Below are 20,469 nucleotides of genomic sequence, written 5' to 3' on the forward strand. Positions count from 1 at the left end.
CCTGGAAGTGTTGAGAGATCCAGGAATCTAGGATTAGAATTGATATTGACCCAGTGACCCAAATTAACGACAATTGAAAAAAAAAGAGAGCAAAATTTTTCATAATCAAATAGAAAATGATTTAAACAATTAGATTAATCATCAATTTGATTGTTAACTTAATATGGGTCTTAATTTTTAATCACAATCACAACCCTCATCCTCATACGAATCAATCAGATTGGGAGATATTGATGTTTAATTGTGATGAAATTAATGATACAAATGTAATAGTTTCATTTTCACAATCAGATTTAACAATTGACAATTATTTCTCAACAATCAATTTAATCACTTTGGTAATCAACATTGATAATAACAATTGGTTTATAAAGCTCAAGAGACTAATTTGCTTCAGCTAAATTGTCTTTACCTTAACTGATTAACAATCAAACTCATTTGTTTACTTATCAACAATCAGTTTGATATATTTATTGAACAATTGGGGATTGATCGTTAATTGTTCATTAGAAATTGTAACAATTTATGCAAATTAAGTAAATGAGGTTTTCTTTTCATCAATATAAAGAGATATAATAATATAATTGATTAAAATTTCACATTCGATTGGCAATTAAATCAGTAAATAAGATAATGAACTCGTTGATTTATTAATTATATTTTTCCGATGTCACAGATCAATTGTATTTTCATCAATCGATAATCAGTTGATTGTTAGACTATTGAACTAAAATGATTGTCAATAATTTGGATGACAATCCATTAACAATTGTATAAAACTAGGCGATAGTTAATCATTGTCATATCGTTGATGATTTGAATCATTTTCGTGTGCTCAATATTGAGAAGCTTAATTGTCATGATATAATTGAACAATTTGAAGAAAAGAGATTAATTTTTAATCAAGATCAATCAATCAGTTAGAGCAACAAAAAAGTAAAATAGTAAAAATCAAGAGCGAGCTCATAATAAGATCAAATTGATTGTAAGTATTAAAATTGTGATCATGATGAACACTAACAATTATCAATCAGCAATTAACTCTGGTTACACTAATTATAAACGGAAGTTGATTAATTTGATTCGTAATTTATTGTGTTTACCAAATCAATTTGACTCGGTCGATTTTAAAATAATTGAATTGTTCAAGAAATTGGAGAAAACGTCAATCATGTTCGTGGGAACACGCCGAGGGTATTCACAGAGTATTGATGAACCAATTCCAAGGAAAATGTTGATACTCAACTATTTGTTTTGTTTTCTTTCAATTTCATTGATGATTCGATGTTTTCTATTATCATTGAATCTCGATGAATATCCGGTCATCATATCGGACATTAAAGTCTCTGGAAATAATCACGGGTTTTTGGCCTTGATAAGTGCGACTTTCGCTCTCTTGGAGATCGTGTGTCATGTATGCATATTATACATTGAGGAAAAAGGAGTATTCGTGATTCTGTTTAGTAAATATTTCGATATAAGCATCGAAAATTTCAATTCGAAACAGTTTCACATGAATTCGAAACAATTCCATCGATTCAAACGAATGCTTTACATAATATTAACTCTTTGCATGCGAAACATAATCGTCGAAATTTCTATTACTGGTTCACTAGTGCTCTTAATCAGATTCGGTTCTTTATTTTCATCTTCGAGCATCGGGTTAATCATCTCGTCGTTTTTCTGGTTAATTGTTGAGTTAATTGTCTTCACTGGTCTTGGTTGTGGTCTTACAGTTACAATCTATCAAATGTTGATCTCGGTTACCATTTATCACTTTCAATTGAAAAGTTTAAACGATAAAGTTGATGATTTGTCAACTAATTGTAACAATTTCGATAGAAAATTGATAAAAATCAATGGGGAAATAATTCGATTCTACAATGAAGCTGAACGATGGTTCTCTTCAGTCAAAATGTTCATACTATTCATCTTTATTCAGACATCACTTTTCTGTGACATGATGATATTTTTGGGTTCAATGGTTCAAATAGTTTCGAAGGACTTTTCGATTCTAATGAGTTCGACCGGATATCCAATTATAATCTTCACCGGTTTCGTTTGCTATAATTTAGCTACTCTCCATTCAATGGTAAGAAAATTTATTCATCGAATTGTGATTCTAATCAAAGTCCATTTTTTTATTCTGTTTCTTATTTAGAGTAAATTGTTACACTTTAAGCTGACAAAACTTTTGTATCGTTCTCGAACTTGTAATTATCGTTTCTCGACACCAAATTTAAAGGTGAAATTAACAATTAACAACCAAATGAAGACAATTAACTAATTTTAATTCTCATTATCTCTTTAGACTTTCGAGATACTTGATCGACTTAATAATCCAGAAATCGGTATCACGGTCGGTGATTTTTTCGTGGTGAAAAGAGACATCATTGTTTCTGTAAGTAATTAATTCATTGATCAATTTAATCAACTGATTAATTTTTTTCGTTGTCTCAATTGTTTAGTTTGTCTTGGAAAATTGTAGTATGATTATGTTGTTTGCTTGCAATTTAAATTCAGTTATTGAATCTCATCAGTAATACGCAATTAAACTAATGGTCAAGGAGATCTGGACAACCTAATATCTTAGCACAGCATCGGATTATCTATTATTAATACTATACTCTTATGGGATGATTTTTTATGTTTATGCTCGTAACTTGTAACTTAAAAAAATTATGAATTTTCAGTCTTAATGAGTTGCATCAACAGAATTTAATAATCAATAAATTAATTAAATGTTTTGAAATTCTTTCTAACCTAACATGGGTTCAATCAAACATGAACCTTGACAATTGCAAGGAGAATAGCCTCTAATTGACATCCATAAACATCAGAATTGCTATGAAATGGATCAAATTCGGTACCCGTTTGTCCAACGTCTTCCAAGATCTTCATCATTTGCTTCGTCTAAAATTGGATAATGAAATCAGAGAATTCACCTTTCTTGTCCATAAGTTCATGATATGTGCCCGATTCGTGAGTTTGTGAGCTTCCAATTTCATTGATTTGCATCAAAAATGTGATTCTATGAGTGACCAATAGACGAGTTTTGTGCCTTAGGACACCTTTAGGTCCAATTGCTTTATCAAATAAATGGGAAGCAAGGTGAGAATCGACGGCTGATCGTCCAAAAAGTAAACATCTGAAGATCTCAGTCAGATCATCTCCTGTTAGAATCTTAAAATCTGAAGCTAAAGCAAAAGCCTCAACGACGCTGTTATACTTGGTCTTTGAATATGGTTCACCGAATAAGATATTGTCACGAACTGTGGCATTTTGAATCCAAGCTGATTGAGGTACAAAAGCAACGTGACCGCAAACATTTGCTGATCCTTGTTGTTTATGAAGATCACCTAGAAGAGCTGAAAGGAGAGATGATTTTCCACTACCAATTGTCCCAACAATGGCCACTAATTTATTCCGTTTAATTGAGAGATTTATAATCTTAAGTACTGGTTACTCATCATATGACGACGAACTGACCATATCTCATTCTCAACGGTCAAGGGAGTTTCATGGGCTTAATTATGGTTTATCGTTCTATTAAAATTGTTCTAATTGAATATTTGGTGATCAATCAAACTGATTAATGAGATATTGAACTTGTTGATTTATTTATTGTATTTTCGACATTAAGTTGATTTCTATCGATTTGAATTAAATTGATTAATCAAATAGAGAGCTGCATAAAAAGTAATTACCATTAACAATTGATAAGTATCATATTCGTGCAGAGTGTCTTAATTATCGTGATAATTTATGTGCTATTAAATTATGAAATTTAAGTATCAATCAATAAATCAATCAAAAATCAGAGAATCAGACTTGAAAAGTTTATTCATAATTGTGAATATTAGTTGATTGAACACTTAGCAAACGCTCAACAGTTGACACATTTGTGTTTAAAATGATCAACCGTATAAATCATGATTAACACCAACGAACCAACAATTAACTTTGGTTACACTAATTATAAACGGAAGTTGATTAATATTTCTCGTAATCTATTATGTTTACCGAATCAATTTGATCCTATCGATGTTGAATTGTCTAAATTGTTCAAGAATATGGAGAAAATGTCAATCATATTCTTGGGCTCACGCCGAGGGTATTCACAGAGTATTGATGAACCAATTCCAAGGAAAATGTTGATACTCAACTATTTGTTTTTCTTTTTATCAATTTTGTTGATGATTCGATGTTCTCTCTTATCGTTGAACCTTGATGAATATCCGGTCATCATATCGGACATTAAAGTCCCTGGAAATAATAACGGAGTTTTGGCCTTGATAAGTGCGACTTTTTTATTCGCAGAGATCGTTGGTCATGAATATATACTGACTCTCAAAAATAAAGGAGTTTTCGAGAAACTGTTCAGTAACTATTTCGGTGTGACTGTTGACACCTTCACCTTGGACAGATTTTCCATGAACTCGAATCAATTGCGTCGATTCAAAAAGGTCACTTTCTCTTTGTTGACACTTTGTACTCGAAATGTTATCATAGAAGTTTCCGTTATATTGTTACTCGTATTCTCGATTAGGTTCAGTACATTATCTTCATCGTCGAGCATCGGGTCGGTCATCTCATCAATTTTCTGGGCAATTGTTGAGTTAATTGTCTTCACTGGTCTTGGTTGTGGTCTTACAATCACAATCTATCAAATAATGATCTCATTTACTATTTACCATTTTCAACTGAAAAGCTTAAACGATAAAGTTGATGATTTGTCAATTAATTGTAACAATTTCGATAGAAAATTGATTAAAATCAATAGGAAAATAATTCGATTCTATAATGAGAGTGACCAGTGGTTTTCGGACATTAGAACATTAATGTTTTTCTTTCTAATTATCACTTCGATTTTTTGTGACATGACGATATTTTTAGGTTCCATGGTCAATATTATCTCCGATAATTTCTCATTCCTCATGAGTTCTGCCGGAATTCCCATCATTATCTTTGCGAGTTTCACTTGGTACAATGTTGGAAATTTTAACTCTGCGGTAAGAGAAAAAAATCCATCGAATTCAATTTAAATCAATTGTCTTCTCACAGAGTAAATTGTTACACTTTAAGCTGACAAAACTTTTGTATCGTTCTCGAACTTGTAATTATCGTTTCTCGACACCAAATTTAAAGGTGAAATTAACAATCAACAACCAAATGAAGACAATTAACTAATTTTAATTCTCATTATCTCTTTAGACTTTCGAGATACTTGATCGACTTAATAATCCAGAAATCGGTATTCCAGTCGGTGATTTTTTCGTAGTGAAAAGAGACATCATTGTTTCTGTAAGTAATTAATTCATTGATCAATTTAATCAACTGATTAATTTTTTTCGTTGTCTCGATTGTTTAGTTTGTCTTGGAAAATTGTAGTATGATTATGTTATTTGCTTGCAATTTAAATTCGGTTATCGTATCTCATCAATAGTGAGCAAATGGTCAAGAAAAACTGGACATCCAATGGTATTGGAAATCTTAATGTGTTTGTTAATTGTTTTGTTTTTGTTTTGCTTTTGATTTGATTGAATTAAAAGTCACTTAATTATCTTGTTAACGATTAAGTATTGCAATCATTTTGTGTATTCAAAGGCAGTTAAGGTTATGGTTAATTGTGATTCCTTGAAATGTTTAATACAATTGAAAACATTATGGTAACACTTTGTGTTGGTTAATTTGTAGTTAAATTAACAATTAAATCAATGGGTTGTTTAAATTGTTCAATAGATAATTTTCCTTAATTGTTTATCAAATGTCAAGTTAATTGCTGCCAGAAAAGTAACGATAATGGTAACAATTAAGTTAATATCATTTGTTACGATAAATAAGTTATTAGAATATTTAATTTTAGTAATTACAAACTATCACAATTAACTGATTATCAGACAGTTAATTGTGATAATAAGGTCAATGTTGGATTGAAATCGATTTAATTGTCAACAATTTAACATTAACAAAGTTTTTCTTTTGTCAAGGATAAATTTCTGATAGTTTGATCGCTTTCCAATTGTTAATTTTTTTTCGTCAAATTGGTTAATTAATCAACTGATTTACCTGGAAAATGTATCATCTTTTATGGTTTGTTGCTGTTTCCATTGGAAGTTAAATGTATTTGTATTTATGGAAAGGAAATGTTTTCCATTTCCGATTGAAAAATTATTATTATTGTTGTTGTTGATTAACCGTTTGACTTTTACCAGTTAATTTAATTGGATTAACGGATGAAGATGAAGGGATTCATTTACATCCTTTTTCATTCACATGGTCATCGGGTATCTTTCCTTTTCCACCAAAGATGATGATAAATCGTGAAAGGAAAGAGTTGATTAAAGAGAATGATCAAAAGATCTGATCTATTCATGGATAATCTTCATCATCACCATAACCATAAAAATCTTTGTCAATAATTCACGTTTAATCAATCAAATATTAATATGACGAGAATGCTGATTATCCACCATTAATTTGATTGTAAAATCGATACATTTCTTTTCCCAAGTGAATTTTGGTTCATCTTCTCTATTTTCTCTACTTTATCAATCATTGAATGTTAATTTCGTCCATAAGGCTTTTCCATTGACTATTGAAGATTCACAAATGTGGGTGGAGTAAGAGGTGTCAAACCTTTCCTTTTGCTGGACAATTAGGATTTGATTAACTGGACATTTCTGTTTTTCCACCATTCCTATTGGATCCTTAGATTTTCATCAGTCTTTTCTTTCTTGGGAGGTGAAAACTTCGTGCCAAATACCAGAGGATCCACCAGAATTTGTAAATTCACCATCATTGTTGTTGGAATCGTCATCGATTGAGTTTTATCATAATCATCACTTTTTGAATAATTAAACGGTCCAAAAGACTTTAAGGACCCAAAGTCATTTATCAATATATTTATATACTTGAAAATTAACCTCTAAGGTCAAACAAAAGGTATCTTGGTTTAATTGTAGTTGGAATGGTTCAAAGTCATGATTTTCGATGATGAAGTAATGTGGTTGGTTTCCATGAATTAAATTGATTGGTTAATTGATCTGGTAGACTTGTCACCAACAATGAAGGTAAATATTGTATGCAGAGTGAAACCAATTAACTTGAGCGTGATAAATTTTCACTTGCATTTTTGTTCAGATCAATAAAATGATAGTAATTCAAAAAAAAGAACAATAAATTGAATCTGATTCTATATAAAATTCTGGTTTATAGCTGTTTCTTTCCTGTTTCTTTTTCCTGGTTAAATGAGGGACGGAGTCTCTTCATTTAAGTAGAAAGAAAAACAAAATGACGACAATCATAGTGATAATATCGATGTTTTTGTTGTTTGAAGATGATGATGATGAATACACGTCAAAACAGTCGAAAAGATAATGAGATGATCATTCATTAATTTCCTGGATTAGTTACCAATCGTACGTTTGATGACATGTTTCAGCAATTGAAAGAAACTCGTTGATGAACGGGAATCAGGTTATCATGCTTTCTTCTTGGTTATTGTCGAAATTCATTTTTTTTCTTCTGGTTATTGACATTAAGGCTAACGGGTTACAAAAGGTTGAAATACAGTTCTCAAAGTGACCATGATTAGTTTTCAATTGCAATTAGAATATCAATATGTACATATATTTTTCTCAGAATTAATCGTAATATCTAAAAGAGATAAGCAGAAAAAAAGACAAAAAAATTGAGACAAAATTATCTTGAACTTTCCAAGCAGAAATTGTATCCAAATTGGTGTATTACAATTTATCATTAATCAAACCAAATAAACGTGACAAAAAAAATAAGATCACAAAATTAGCCTAAAAAGCCGTAAAGAAGTTGACAATACTGAAAGAAACAACAGCGAAAACAATGAGATACCTTGCAATTACCAATAACACTCTACCTGTTGTTTACCTACAACCTGAATATCGGACAAAAAAAGAGAAAGGGTGACAAAAGCAAATTAACATTAAGATCAGTAAAAGTAGACAAAATTAAACGATAACAATTGAAATGAAATTATCAATAGAATGAGAAAAAAAACTTACCGCAAGAATAACCAATTATCACTACTACAGACACTCAACATTATTACATGGAAAACGGTGATGACATTTTACTGGATGATGACAAGAAAGACAGAGAAAGAAGGAGGACTAAAAAGAGAGAGAGAGAGAAAAAGAAAGAAAGAAAGAAAAAGAGACCGAGTAGGTAATCAGGTAATGAGAGAGATCATTAACTTGTCACTCTCTTGTCATATGTTCCAATCATTTCAAGGTCGCATGAAAGGAGAGAGAGAGAGAGACAAAGGGTGGGTAATAGGAGGAAACCTGAAATCACCAGATTAGGTGGACTCTTGGTAACGGTAAAAGGAAAAAGAGAATTTTGTTTTATTCTCTTCTCTCTTATTGGTTGTTTGGTTTCTCTTTTTGGAGAAAAAGGGGGAAAACAATACGAGAGAAGGAAAAGAAAAAGAGGGAGATTCAATTTCTCTATTTTATAACAAACAAATTCTCATTTTTTTTTCTCTCTTATTGTGAACATACAACTGGATTAATCGAAATCTCTCTTTCTTTTTAATTTCTATTAATCAATTAATTCTTTCAACTCTCTCTCTCTCTCTCTCCTTCTCTCACTCACTCTCTCCTTTTTTTTCTACAATTAAACAACTGATCAACTTGATTTTATTCATTTAACTAATTGTCAACAACTACACAACATTTTCTCTCATTTTACCCTTTACATTTTAAATTGTTGTTGTTGGTTTTTTCTTTCATTTTATTGGGTAGACTTTTTTAATTTCTCTTTTTTTCGAAGGATAATTAATAAATTCTATATTCTTGTTACTCTCTAATTGTCATCTTATACTTTCCATCATCTGTTGATTTTTGTTTGACGCTTTTAAATACACTCAGAGAATAGAAAATGCCTGAAAAGTAAGTGATTCTTTTTTATGTTGATTCTCTAGTTGATTCTTTTTTTTTCTTCGTTATGATTAATTCTTTTTTTTTTTTTCCTTTACGTGATTTACATCTATTCATTTGTTGTACTTGTGGTTACAATTGGGATTTTTGTTCACTCATGAAGAGCTGATATTGCTCTTATTGGTTTGGCTGTTATGGGTCAAAATCTTGTTCTTAATATGAACGATCATGGGTTTACGGTAAGCTGAATGTTCATCTAGTGATCTACAGGTTTCATTGGAATCGCCATTTTATCCTTTGTTTTGTGTTGGTGTTTCTATTGTTTTATTTGGGTTGTGATTGTGAAAGTGTCAAAATGATTTCCTTATTGTGTTCATCTTGTTCTTATTGTGATATTTAATCTGATGTATTTACTTTCTTATGTGATTTGGGTTCTTAGGTATGTGTTTACAATCGTACTGTTGAAAAGGTAACCCGGTTTTTGGAGAACGAAGCTAAAGGAACCAAAATAGTTGGAGCTAAATCACTTGAAGACATGGTTGCCAAATTAAAGAAACCCAGGCGAATTATGCTTCTAGTTAAAGGTTTGTTTTGATGATCAGTTATGATAATTACGAAGTTATTGGTAGAAAAGAGGTAAATCAAGTGAGAGAAAGATAACTGACTATAATCTTATTATCATTTAATATTTATCATTACTTGTAGATATCAGGTCAATTTTTCAATGAAGAACCTAAATTAAGTGAGTGAGAGAGGAGAGGAGTGAAAAAAAGTAGTTTGTTCAATTTGCTTTAGAAAAAAAAAGATTTGGTGAGAATGAGAATGAGAGAGAAATTTATTCAATCTAAAAATATAATTAAGCTATAAATTGATGGGGTAGTGAATAGAATTACTCATTTTTATCACCATCTCTTGCCTTGACCTTGATTTCGATTGATTAATATTATATCTGACCTTTAAGTTTAACTCTAAATGATTTTTCTTTTCTTTTCCTTAGCTGGATCTGCCGTTGACGATTTTATCAAACAATTACTTCCTTTCCTAGAGAAAGGTGATATTATTATTGACGGTGGTAATTCCGAGTATCAAGATACCCAAAGAAGATGCGATGAACTTAAAGCCAAGGGTTTACTTTTCATTGGAACCGGTGTCTCAGGGGGAGAGGAAGGTGCTCGGTTTGGTCCATCTCTTATGCCTGGAGGACATATTGAAGCTTGGTTGGTTCTTTTTTTAAATTCTCTTCCTGTTATATTCGTCGTTCTTTCTGCTTCCTCATCCATTTTTAACTACGTCAATTTTTTAATCAATAATTTGCTTGTTATTTTTTTCCTCCATTTTTCCTCCTTATACTCACATACACACAAAAGGCCTCACGTTAAAGACATTTTCCAAAGCATCTCTGCCAAAGTTGGTTCAGAACCTTGTTGTGATTGGGTTGGTGACAATGGTGCTGGACATTTCGTTAAAATGGTTCACAATGGTATCGAGTATGGAGACATGCAACTTATTTGTGAAGCTTATCACCTAATGAAAGATGGTCTTGGTTTAAGTTGTGATGAGATGGGAAAAGTTTTAGATGAATGGAATAAGGGTGAACTTGACTCTTTCCTTATTGAAATTACAGCGGAAATAATGAAATACAAAGATACCGATGGTAAACCCTTGGTAGATAAAATTCGTGATTCAGCTGGACAAAAGGGAACCGGTAAATGGACAGCCATCTCAGCGCTAGAATATGGTGTACCTGTTACTCTAATCGGTGAATCGGTTTTCGCTCGGTGTTTATCTTCATTAAAAGACGAAAGAGTCAAAGCAAGTTCTGTACTCAAAGGACCTTCAGAAACTCATTATAAAGGAGATAAAAAACAATTTATTGAGCATATACGAAAGGTAATGAATTGATAATAGAGAAAGAGAGACATTTAATGAAACAATAATGATGAGGATAATTTGATTGAATCTCTTCAGTTTTGTAAAAGTTAATTATCTCTAATTTAGTGATTAGTGATCGGTGATTTTATTACTTGTAACTGGTATTATAAATCATTCGATTTATCTTTCTCTCTCTCTCTCTTCCTTTTTCCCTCATCTCATAATTAACATAATTTTTTTTCTTCCTTTTAATCTCTCTTTCTCTCTCTGCCTCTCTCATAATTGTAGGCTCTCTATGCATCCAAGATAATCTCATACACTCAAGGATTTATGTTACTTCGTGAAGCTGCTCGTGAGTTGAAATGGAAACTCAACTATGGAGCTATCGCTCTCATGTGGAGAGGTGGTTGTATCATTCGAAGTGTTTTCCTTGGTAATATCAAATCAGCCTTCGAAAAGGATCCATCTCTTACTAATCTTCTTATGGATCCATTTTTCCGAGATGCAATTCACACATGTCAACAATCATGGAGATATGTTGTTTCTCAGGCCGTTCTTCTTGGTATTCCAACTCCCGCTTTTAGCACTGCTCTTGCTTTCTATGATGGTTATCGAGCAGAAAAACTGCCCGCTAACTTGATTCAGGTAATTAACTTTCCCATTAGAGGTAGTGAAAATCAATTAAATTATCCCATTTGAAAAATGATCACTTTTCTAATTGTTTCTCAACTTTCATCTTTTAGGCTCAACGAGACTTTTTCGGCGCTCACACCTATGAACTATTGAACAAACCCGGTCAATATATTCATACAAATTGGACTGGACGTGGAGGATCAGTTGCATCAACCACTTATACTGCATGATGATCGTTAACAGTTTGGGAATAATAAATTTATAAATTGTTTTGTTTTTGTTAATTGCTACTTATTAATATAATTGTTACAGTTTATGAATTTCAGTTCAAAATAATATCATAAAAGATACTGTTGAATATCAAATTTCTCTAGATCAAAACTATTCTTTCAATAGATTGTTTTAATTTAACTTTATCTCAATAAATAAATCCTGATTCAATTGTAATCAGATTTATAATCTTAATCAGTAAATTTGGAAAAATTTGTTCTAATTAAAATCAGAAAGAAATTAAAATGAATTATTAACAATAAACTAATTTTTGTTTTCGTTTGAATGAGAATCAGATTATGTTATTAGAGAATCACAATTAATTTAAACAACGAAATTGTGACAATGGCCACAAATTGAATTAATTACCAGATAGAAATTGATTAAAATATCAAAGCAAAAGTGTGAACAATTAATTTATTTACAAAGAGGCAAAGTGATTAAGGACAACTTATTTTGGCTTGAGGATAAATTAGCTTAGGTTTTTGGCCACAACAATTTGTGAAAAAGAGGTAAACAATTAAGATCAAACTGTATCAACATTTGAACCACCAAATTGCAATCAAATTAAATTTTCTCTCAGTAAATTAATTAATTTCCTTGATAATTGCACATTTTTCTTAAGGATATTAATGATATAATATATAAGGTTTGTTTATAAAAAAAACTTATTGATAAATTGATTATCGTATTAATTGATATTCAAAGTTGTCTCATTTCAATTTGGTTTAAACCGTAAACAATTTAGGCTTAATTGTCGAGTTTACAAAGAAAAAATGATTACGATTAAAGTAAAAATGTGCTCATTTTTTTGTGGATTTTGATGACGATGATTGTGATTAATTGTTGCAAAGATTAAAGGCCTAATTATTCAGTTTAATTGTGACCAATCTTTTCCAATTTGAGTTTAAATGATTAATCAAACATTCCTGGTCGATCTTGTTCCTTGTTTCCACTTTTTTCAAAGAACATGAAATCCTATGGGAGAATAGATGAAAAATGATAACAATTAGTTAATTATATTGTGTAAGTCAAAGATTAGAATGAAAAATAGTAACCACTAATAATCAAATTGAATTTTCAAAGAACATGAAATCCTATGAGAGAATAGATGAAAAATTATAACAATTAGTTAATTATATTGTGTAAGTCAAAGATTAGAATGAAAAATTGCAACTACTAATCATCAAATTGAATTTTTTTCATCAAAAGTTAGAATTGATTACTTGTCATTGTGATAATATTGATCAATAGATCAACAATCTAACTTCTGAATCAAATGATGAAAATAATTTACAAGAAAACGTGAAAACATAAATAATCAACATCCATTGACGTAATTATCAATTGAGATAATTGAGTAACATTTCAAGGTTAATAAACGCCTTTCCATTTTCTAATGGGTGTAATTCATGATTAAGAATAGAATTATATTTTTTCCTAACTCATCAAAAGGTAATCTTATCATTTACATGATAAGATTCAAATGAAATATTAAATCTGAGTGATAATTTGATGAATGTGACTAATCATTACACTGGCCATTGTTAATCCATGTAATCTTTTGATTGTTGTTAACTTACAATCAAGAAACAAGCTCCCATTAGAACTGCTTTAATGTTAACATCTAAATCCATCGGGAATGAGATACCAAAGTGATCAGCGTCAGTGAACAATTCACGAGCCAGGCCAGACCACTTTTTGGTGATTCGACCAACTTGAGTGTTACCATCTCGAGAGAGTACATGAAATTCAACATCCCCACAAATGGAAAAGGTACAAAAAGGTCCTTCGATACGAAGGACAGTTTCACCGGCGGCATTACAGACTCTAAATTTGGGGAAACAAATTGACCAAGACTGTTCAACGTATCCACAAACTGATCCGGAAGCGGAAACTTCTAATCGTTGAAGGCAACATGGAAACCAACATGATTGACATCGTAATGGTCTGAAAATAAGGAAGACGAGAAAATAAAAATTCGTTAATAATTGTCAAGAGAAATAGAACAAAGAAATGACTAATCAAGATTAAGAAGAGATTTAATCTGTTTCTTGGCAAGAGTAAATCTCCATGATTCTTGAAATTCATCCGGATCATCTGAATAACTGAAATAATCTCAGTTTGGTCTCCCTTTTCGAGTCAATATTGATTCAGATTATGAGTTAACCTTTGATCGATATTGATAATTACATTTTTAAATCAATAAGAAAATTGTATTCTCTCCCTGTCTCTCTTTCTGAATTAATGTTGTATCAAAATTGAATATTAGTAACTAAAAGACTAATTATTGTGTTGTAAAGGGTTGATTATCATTTCCATGTTGTAATAAATGATTAAATGATTAAATGAAAGTTCACTTTGCATTAACTGCAAGGATGTTTACATTTGATTGTGATATATTGATATTGATATTATGATGATCTCTATATTTGATCAAACAGGATTCAAGGTAATCACAATAATCCATGGATGATTTTGTATCATTAATATTTTTGTTTCCATGTTGAAACTTAGAATCAATATTTTACCTGTAGAAATGAAGCACTTCCCGCTTTTGATAATCGAGGATTTTCATGTCAAAAGGTCGAGATGATCCACAGCAATTTCGAGTACAACAATCAGTTTCTGTGAATGGAAATAATTAACAATCAATAATTAATACTCTTAAATTAAACACTCCAATTAATACAATTAAACTTACGTTCACTAGCAGTGTAAACCTTTTGTCCCATACTGTTTTTAACGTGATATTTATTTTTGGTCTCGAAACCAATGAAGGCCTCAAGAAGTTCAACCTTCTGATGGACAAGTAATTGATTAATTTGAGTTAAATACTCCAATCCTGGTGGACAATTAGGTATCATAGGTGCTGGCATCCAATTACCTGGAAACATTTTAGAAAAATATAAAAAGAAAAGTTAATTAAACAATAAACCAAACAATCAAAATTTTATCCTAAACGTAAGAACTCAGTTTAAGGTTAAATTGTGACATTAAAGCTTAATCTTTAAAGGATATAGATTGAGTAAAATTGATTAGGTGACTAATTGTTATTGTTTTGATTGTTACTTGATGAATACTAATTGTCATCTTTAAATCAACCTTAATCACTTTTACTAGACACGCTATTGATCAATTCAATTTGGACTTTCACTATTGCCGATCTTGGTGTAATAACTTTTTGTTTAATCAATCAATACAATTAATAAATTGTAAATTCAATTCAATTAATAATATGATTGTAATTGTCTCAGTGATAAATTGATTTTGACAATCAACATGTCAACACATTCAATTGTTCATCATTTTAATGAGTTTTTATTGATAGTATTATTGATGATTGTAATTGTAATTATTTCCAAGTGACAATTATACTTTTAGATATCAACAATCTTAATTGTTTATCCTCGTCATAAACAATCAATCAATTTACCGATGGTTGATCAATAAGTGATATGTTGGAAATTTATCTAAATATTAATATAAATTTAAGGAAATTAACTAAGTTGATTCTGTGATTAGTGAACAATTGATTAACAGTATTGTTGTTTTTTTGAGGTTAATGTTAAATGAATGGGAACTCATTTAACTTTCAATGTTTATAAATAAACAGTCACATACACTTAACACGTTAAACCGGTCAACATACATTTAATTTAATTGCTAACAAGAATTGACGTCAGAATTTGTTCAATCACCATGATAATCAACATGATGAATCATTCTTAATGTGGGTTCTCAATGAAAAACCGGAAAAAAAATTCATTCAAAATGAACATTAAAAACAATTCATGTATATAAAGGTAACATGAATTAACTCAAGGAAATCGTCAAGGGAAAGTGACCTAATAATAGTTACAATTAATTGATTCTCGAGCGGGGAGACAATTAAATTATATTCAATAGTTTTCTCTCAATGATTTTCTCTCTCTAAATTAGATAATTTCAGGCCTAAGATTTGTCTCAATATATCAGCTGATTAATCGTATTGCTTTCAAGTCAAACATTTTCTGATTAGTTTGAGGTAATTATTGTGCTGATGATAAATTAGAATGAGTTAATTATTTATAGTATTTGATATTCAGGTCATTTGATGAAATTATTATTCAAATTGACACAAAATAATTGTCAACTGAATGGCTGCCAATTGTAGTAGATATTAATTATTATGGATTTCAATAGACTGGAAAAACAATTTGATTATTATTATTGTTATAATCACAATCAAGATCCATGAATGGGAAAATCATAGAAATCATTTAGATTATAATCAAGTGAAATCATAATTATACATGAGAATTAATTTGAATCTACTCAATGGGATTAACTCATTTTTCACAACATTCAACAGGTTATCCAAGATGAAAGGAAAACAATGTAAACACACATGAAAATTGGATCGTAATTATCAAATGTGATTAGTTAATTACCTTCTAATGGTTGTTGTTGGTGCACTGGTTGTGGATAACCTGGTTGTCCATAAGGAGGCTGCATCGGCGGCGGTTGCATTGGTTGAGGTGCCCCATAAGGCTGAGGGTAAGGTGGGTAACCGCCCGGTTGACCTGCAGGTGGATAACCAGGGTAACTTGGTGGTGGTGCGTTCGGCGGTGGACCAACAAGGCCAATCGGTGGTGGTTGATTTGAATAAGGTCCGGACATGATTTAAGTAACTGAGATTTTCTAGAAATACACAAGACACAATCAGTAAGAAAATTAATAATCAAAAGAGTAAAGATGAGAGAAAATAAGAAAAAGAGAATTTAGAAAATGAAATTATTTTCTATTTTCTATTTGTTGATAGAAATGATGAAAGAAAAATTTATATTTACCAATTAAATTTGTTTCTAAGAAATTGTGACAAATGTAATATCAAAGGAACACGAAGAAAATTCAACAGAGTTAATTAATCAAGAGTTACAATTAGATTTATTGAGGTGTTAGAAAAACGAAAATAAAAAAAAAAGTAAATGAAGACAAAGAGAGTTACAGTTTATAGAGAAATAAACAAATCTGAACAAAAAAGAAAAAGAGAGTCAGTTGATTTTCTCTCTTTCGTTTGGCTGGTACGTTGCTCCATCTTTCAGTTGATTGTCGTAATTGTGTTAAATATTATTGTGAACAAACTCCACTCCCTTACTTTCAATAAAAATTTGAACAATTAAAGGAAATTAACTTTTCTTTTTTGAATATAATCATCTATTATTAATGGTTTAAAATCCAATTGATTGTCAATTAGTTGAAAAGGACAATTGAAGAGCTTAAATTAGACAAGGTTAAGTTTGTGATGGTCAGTGTGTCCATTGGAACATTGTAATTGACTTTCGTTGGTCAGGGTTTCGAATTTCGATTCATAGACAACATAAAGCGAGACTTGCTCCAATTCTTGAACCATTACCTTCAAAGTACATGAAATCCTGAGAGGAAGAGAGATAATTAGTAAATTGTTGTTGATGATGATTAACTGATCTTACAATTAAGAAACAAGCTCCAAGCAGAACTGCTTTTATGTTAACATCTAAATCCATTGGAAATGAGATACCAAAGTGATCGATGTCCGAAAGGACCTCGCGAGTAAGGCCAATCCATTTTTTGGCGATTCGACCAATTTGAGTGTTACCATTGGAAGTGAAAATTTTGAACTCAATATCTCGACCACATCCAAATGTACAAAAAGGCCCTTCGATACGGAGGACAGTTTCGCCGGCAGCATTACAGATTCTGAATTTGGGTACAAAAAGTGACCAAGATTCTTTAACAAACCCACAAACTGACCCAGAAGCGGAAACTTCTAATTGTTGAAGGCAACAAGGAAAACATTGACATCGAAATGGCCTGAAAAAAGATATAACAAATTGAAAAGAGATTGAAATCGATTGATTGTTCAAACATGTTACTCAGTTTTCCAAGAAAAACTTTATCAGAGTTACGATATGATAATTATTCAGCCAACAAATTAACCTTTGATCAGAATTGATCTCAATTTGATGATAAGATAATAATTTCCAAGAATCGGAAACTTGTTACCTGAGTTTCATTCTAAGCTTGTAACAGTCGATTAATAGAAACTTCAGTTTACTTAATCACTGGTGATTAGTTAATCTAATGATTAAGTGAACATCTTACCGAGATAAATGAAGGATTTCACGCTCATGCTGATCTGTGATCTGCATCTCGAATGATCGACTTGGTCCGCACCACATTCCCTTACAGGTTATCTCTTAAGTTAAAATATACGAAAATTAATGATAACAATCAACTCAATCATTCAACAATCTTCCAATTAACTTACGTTCATCAGCAATGTAGATCTTTTGCCCTGAAGCATTTTTGATATCGAATCGGTTTTCAATATGACAACGAGAAAAAGAAGTAAATTTTTTAAAATGCTGATGGACAAGCAACTGGTCAACTTGAGTCAAATACTCTAATCCCGGTGGACAATTAGGTACCGATGGGGTGGCCATCCAGTTTTCTGTGGAAAAAATCAACATAAGCTCAGTGGATTCAATTGTATTCAGAATAAACTTATCTATTTCTGACTAATAATAAGTTAGTAAGCCGAAAAAAATCAGCTGCAAGTGAGAATGATGAGCTGGTGGACATACATGTATCTTGAGTCTTACAACGGAGGAAAATAAGTGTCATAATCTGATGCTAATTACCTTCCAATGGTTGTTGTTGATTCTGTTGTTCTGGTGATTGAGTTGTGGACATGATTATGGTTTAGGTTGTGTTTTCAATCAAATGAGTGATTAACTATTAAAATTGATTTCAAATTAATAATAATAAAACTATTGATGAGTTTGGAAATAACTTTTACTGAACAAGAAAAAAATTCAATTCTTTTAATGGATGAAAATAGTTTGACACTTTTTACTTATAAGCGCCTTGGGTGTTTATCGGAATAATGATTGAAATTAATTATGTTATCAACGATAGTTTTTATTTTCTCATTTGATTGTTATCAATGATCATATGTTACTCCATCTTCAAGTTGATTGTAGTATTAATTGTTGCGGTAAATTTTCAAATAAGCAAAGTTGAATGAGCGAAAGACAAATCGAGGTCAAAACAAAGGCCATTAGCTCAAAAGTCAAGAAAGCGAATTTAAATTAATCAACTCAATATTTAAACTATTGCTTAATTTAGTAATTGTTTAAATTGTTATTGATAAGAAAATTAAAAGACTTGAACAGTATAATTTACGAATTAATAATTTGTTAATTAGTTAATAGAGTTAATTGTCAACAAATGATTCTTGTCGTTGGTTATCGAGAAAAAAGTTGAAACAAAAATGAAACAGCAATCAAATGGACCAAGTTTGGTTCGAGTGGATTCATAGAAAACATAAAGCTATAGTCGCTCCACATCCTGCGATATTATTTTCGAAGTACATGAAACTCTGTAGGAGAAAGAAAGAAATGATTAGTAAATTGTTGTTGATGATTAACTGATCTTACAATTAAGAAACAAGCTCCAAGCAGAACTGCTTTTATGTTAACATCTAAATCCATTGGAAATGAGATACTAAAGTGATCAATTTCCGAAATAATCTCGCCGGAAAAGCCCATCCACATTTTGGAAATTTTACCAATTTGAGTGTTATTAGAGTTAAGAATTTTGAAATCAATATCATGACGGCATCCAAACACACCAAAAGCGCCTTCGATATGGAGGACAGTTTCGCCGGCAGCATTACAGATTCTAAATTTGGGTACAAAAGGTGACCAAGATTCTTTAACAAACCCACAAACTGACCCAGAAGCGGAAACTTCTAATTGTTGAAGGCAACAAGGAAAACATTGACATCGAAATGGCCTGAAAAGAGCGACAAATGATTGAGTTGATTTGATTAGTAAAACATTGAGTTTTGATATTGTTCAATTTTCCAAGAAAAAAGTTCATTATTCAGCCAACTAATTAACCTTTGATCATAATTGATCTCAATTTGATGATACGATAATAATTTCCAAGAATCGGAAACTTGTTACCTGAGTTTCATTCTAAGCTTGTAACAATCTAATGATTAAGTGAACATCTTACCGAGATAAATGAAGGATTTCACGCTCATGCTGGTCGGTGATTTGCATCTCGAATGATCGACTTGATCCACACCACATTCCCGTACAGGTTATCTCTTAAGTTAAAATATACGAAAATTAATGATAACAATCAACTCAATCATTCAACAATCTTCCAATTAACTTACGTTCATCAGCAGTGTAGATCTTTTGCCCTGAGATACTTTCAATATCGAATTGATTTTCGATATGACAACGAGAAAAAGACGAAAACTTTTTAGCACGTTGATGGACAATCAATTGACAGACTTTGGTTAAATACTCTAATCCCGGTGGACAATTAGGTATCGATGGAGTAGCCATCCAGTTTTCTATGAAAAAAATTCGGTTATTCAAAGGAACCAGAAAAGGTGAAAATAATTTTCATAATCTGTTAATTATTACCTTCTAGTGATTCTTGATTCTGTTGTTCTGGTGATTGGGTTGTAGACATGATTATGGTTTAGGTTATGTTTTCAATCAAATGAGTGATTAACTATTAAAATTGATTTCAAATTAATAATAATAAAACTATTGATGAGTTTGGAAATAACTTTTCCTGATCAGTATGAACAAGAAGATATTAATAAATTCAATAGTTTCAATAGCTGAAAACAGTTTGACACTCACAAATCAAGAAACTTGGGATATTTGATATTGGAATAAATATTTTTAATAATAATAAAGTTCTCATTGGTAACTTATCAACGATC

At 30.9% G+C, this 20,469-nt stretch overlaps 6 protein-coding genes and 1 long non-coding RNA gene across 10 annotated transcripts; 3 read left to right on the plus strand and 4 right to left on the minus strand.

The window, feature by feature from the left end:
* Positions 1-973: 973 nt before the first annotated feature.
* LOC128393382 (uncharacterized) lies at positions 974-2,332 on the plus strand. The gene has a single exon (XM_053353562.1). The coding sequence runs from the start codon at positions 1,007-1,009 to the stop codon at positions 2,159-2,161; it is 1,155 nt and encodes a 384-aa protein (XP_053209537.1). The 5' UTR covers positions 974-1,006; the 3' UTR covers positions 2,162-2,332.
* Positions 2,333-4,875: 2,543 nt separating this feature from the next.
* On the minus strand, positions 4,876-8,466 carry LOC128393405 (uncharacterized). Of its 3 annotated transcripts, none has more exons than XR_008326137.1 (3): positions 8,043-8,453; positions 6,070-7,915; positions 4,876-5,007 (listed from the first exon to the last, which is right to left on the minus strand). It is a non-coding gene; the product is annotated as an uncharacterized LOC128393405 (long non-coding RNA). The 3 variants fall into 3 exon arrangements; XR_008326136.1 differs by lacking the exon at positions 4,876-5,007 and adding an exon at positions 5,174-5,302; XR_008326135.1 differs by lacking the exon at positions 4,876-5,007 and having other exon boundaries at positions 7,194-7,659; positions 7,753-7,915; positions 8,043-8,466.
* LOC128393396 (uncharacterized) lies at positions 4,881-5,504 on the plus strand. Its single transcript, XM_053353577.1, has 4 exons — positions 4,881-5,012; positions 5,065-5,148; positions 5,215-5,304; positions 5,372-5,504. Exons 1-4 carry the CDS (start codon positions 4,881-4,883, stop codon positions 5,444-5,446), a joined length of 381 nt encoding a protein of 126 aa, XP_053209552.1. The 3' UTR covers positions 5,447-5,504.
* Positions 8,467-8,618: 152 nt separating the features above from the next.
* LOC128393380 (6-phosphogluconate dehydrogenase, decarboxylating-like) lies at positions 8,619-11,888 on the plus strand. Its single transcript, XM_053353558.1, has 7 exons — positions 8,619-8,930; positions 9,082-9,157; positions 9,358-9,502; positions 9,916-10,135; positions 10,286-10,808; positions 11,079-11,435; positions 11,534-11,888. The coding sequence occupies exons 1-7, from the start codon at positions 8,920-8,922 to the stop codon at positions 11,651-11,653; spliced, it is 1,452 nt and encodes a 483-aa protein (XP_053209533.1). The 5' UTR covers positions 8,619-8,919; the 3' UTR covers positions 11,654-11,888.
* A 188-nt stretch (positions 11,889-12,076) lies between these two features.
* Positions 12,077-16,666, minus strand: LOC128393386 (phospholipid scramblase 2-like). Of its 2 annotated transcripts, XM_053353567.1 has the most exons (7): positions 16,526-16,666; positions 16,127-16,376; positions 14,398-14,580; positions 14,225-14,321; positions 13,277-13,643; positions 12,752-12,790; positions 12,077-12,671 (listed from the first exon to the last, which is right to left on the minus strand). In XM_053353567.1, exons 2-6 carry the CDS (start codon positions 16,353-16,355, stop codon positions 12,761-12,763), a joined length of 906 nt encoding a protein of 301 aa, XP_053209542.1. In that variant the 5' UTR covers positions 16,356-16,376; positions 16,526-16,666; the 3' UTR covers positions 12,077-12,671; positions 12,752-12,760. The 2 variants fall into 2 exon arrangements, with proteins under 2 accessions (XP_053209542.1, XP_053209541.1); XM_053353566.1 differs by lacking the exon at positions 12,752-12,790.
* On the minus strand, positions 16,526-18,747 carry LOC128393393 (phospholipid scramblase 2-like). Its single transcript, XM_053353574.1, has 5 exons — positions 18,359-18,747; positions 17,986-18,168; positions 17,820-17,913; positions 17,168-17,528; positions 16,526-17,110 (listed from the first exon to the last, which is right to left on the minus strand). Exons 1-5 carry the CDS (start codon positions 18,408-18,410, stop codon positions 17,045-17,047), a joined length of 756 nt encoding a protein of 251 aa, XP_053209549.1. The 5' UTR covers positions 18,411-18,747; the 3' UTR covers positions 16,526-17,044.
* A 150-nt stretch (positions 18,748-18,897) lies between these two features.
* LOC128393394 (phospholipid scramblase 2-like) lies at positions 18,898-20,399 on the minus strand. Its single transcript, XM_053353575.1, has 5 exons — positions 20,162-20,399; positions 19,906-20,088; positions 19,740-19,833; positions 19,157-19,514; positions 18,898-19,098 (listed from the first exon to the last, which is right to left on the minus strand). The coding sequence occupies exons 1-5, from the start codon at positions 20,208-20,210 to the stop codon at positions 19,033-19,035; spliced, it is 750 nt and encodes a 249-aa protein (XP_053209550.1). The 5' UTR covers positions 20,211-20,399; the 3' UTR covers positions 18,898-19,032.
* Positions 20,400-20,469: the final 70 nt, after the last annotated feature.

The sequence above is a fragment of the Panonychus citri genome, unplaced genomic scaffold, assembly GCF_014898815.1.
Source record: "Panonychus citri isolate SS breed McGregor unplaced genomic scaffold, ASM1489881v1 Contig00138, whole genome shotgun sequence".
Taxonomy (NCBI): Eukaryota; Metazoa; Arthropoda; class Arachnida; order Trombidiformes; family Tetranychidae; genus Panonychus; species Panonychus citri.

Coding starts and splice junctions, on each gene's coding strand:
- LOC128393382 (XM_053353562.1), top strand. CDS start 1,007: ATGATGAACACTAACAATTATCAATCAGCAATTAACTCTGGTTACACT.
- LOC128393396 (XM_053353577.1), top strand. CDS start 4,881: ATGACGATATTTTTAGGTTCCATGGTCAATATTATCTCCGATAATTTC. Junction 5,013..5,064: donor TTGGAAATTTTAACTCTGCG/GTAAGAGAAAAA, acceptor GTCTTCTCACAG/AGTAAATTGTTACACTTTAA. Junction 5,149..5,214: donor TCTCGACACCAAATTTAAAG/GTGAAATTAACA, acceptor TTATCTCTTTAG/ACTTTCGAGATACTTGATCG.
- LOC128393380 (XM_053353558.1), top strand. Junction 10,809..11,078: donor TTATTGAGCATATACGAAAG/GTAATGAATTGA, acceptor TCATAATTGTAG/GCTCTCTATGCATCCAAGAT. Junction 11,436..11,533: donor TGCCCGCTAACTTGATTCAG/GTAATTAACTTT, acceptor TTCATCTTTTAG/GCTCAACGAGACTTTTTCGG.
- LOC128393386 (XM_053353566.1), bottom strand. CDS start 16,355: ATGTCCGGACCTTATTCAAATCAACCACCACCGATTGGCCTTGTTGGT. Junction 14,322..14,397: donor GGTTTACACTGCTAGTGAAC/GTAAGTTTAATT, acceptor TTCCATTCACAG/AAACTGATTGTTGTACTCGA. Junction 12,672..13,276: donor TGGGAGCTTGTTTCTTGATT/GTAAGTTAACAA, acceptor ATTCTCCCATAG/GATTTCATGTTCTTTGAAAA.
- LOC128393393 (XM_053353574.1), bottom strand. CDS start 18,410: ATGTCCACAACTCAATCACCAGAACAACAGAATCAACAACAACCATTG. Junction 17,529..17,819: donor GAAATCCTTCATTTATCTCG/GTAAGATGTTCA, acceptor ATCTTTTTTCAG/GCCATTTCGATGTCAATGTT. Junction 17,111..17,167: donor TTGGAGCTTGTTTCTTAATT/GTAAGATCAGTT, acceptor TCTTCCTCTCAG/GATTTCATGTACTTTGAAGG.
- LOC128393394 (XM_053353575.1), bottom strand. CDS start 20,210: ATGTCTACAACCCAATCACCAGAACAACAGAATCAAGAATCACTAGAA. Junction 19,515..19,739: donor GAAATCCTTCATTTATCTCG/GTAAGATGTTCA, acceptor CGCTCTTTTCAG/GCCATTTCGATGTCAATGTT. Junction 19,099..19,156: donor TTGGAGCTTGTTTCTTAATT/GTAAGATCAGTT, acceptor TTTCTCCTACAG/AGTTTCATGTACTTCGAAAA.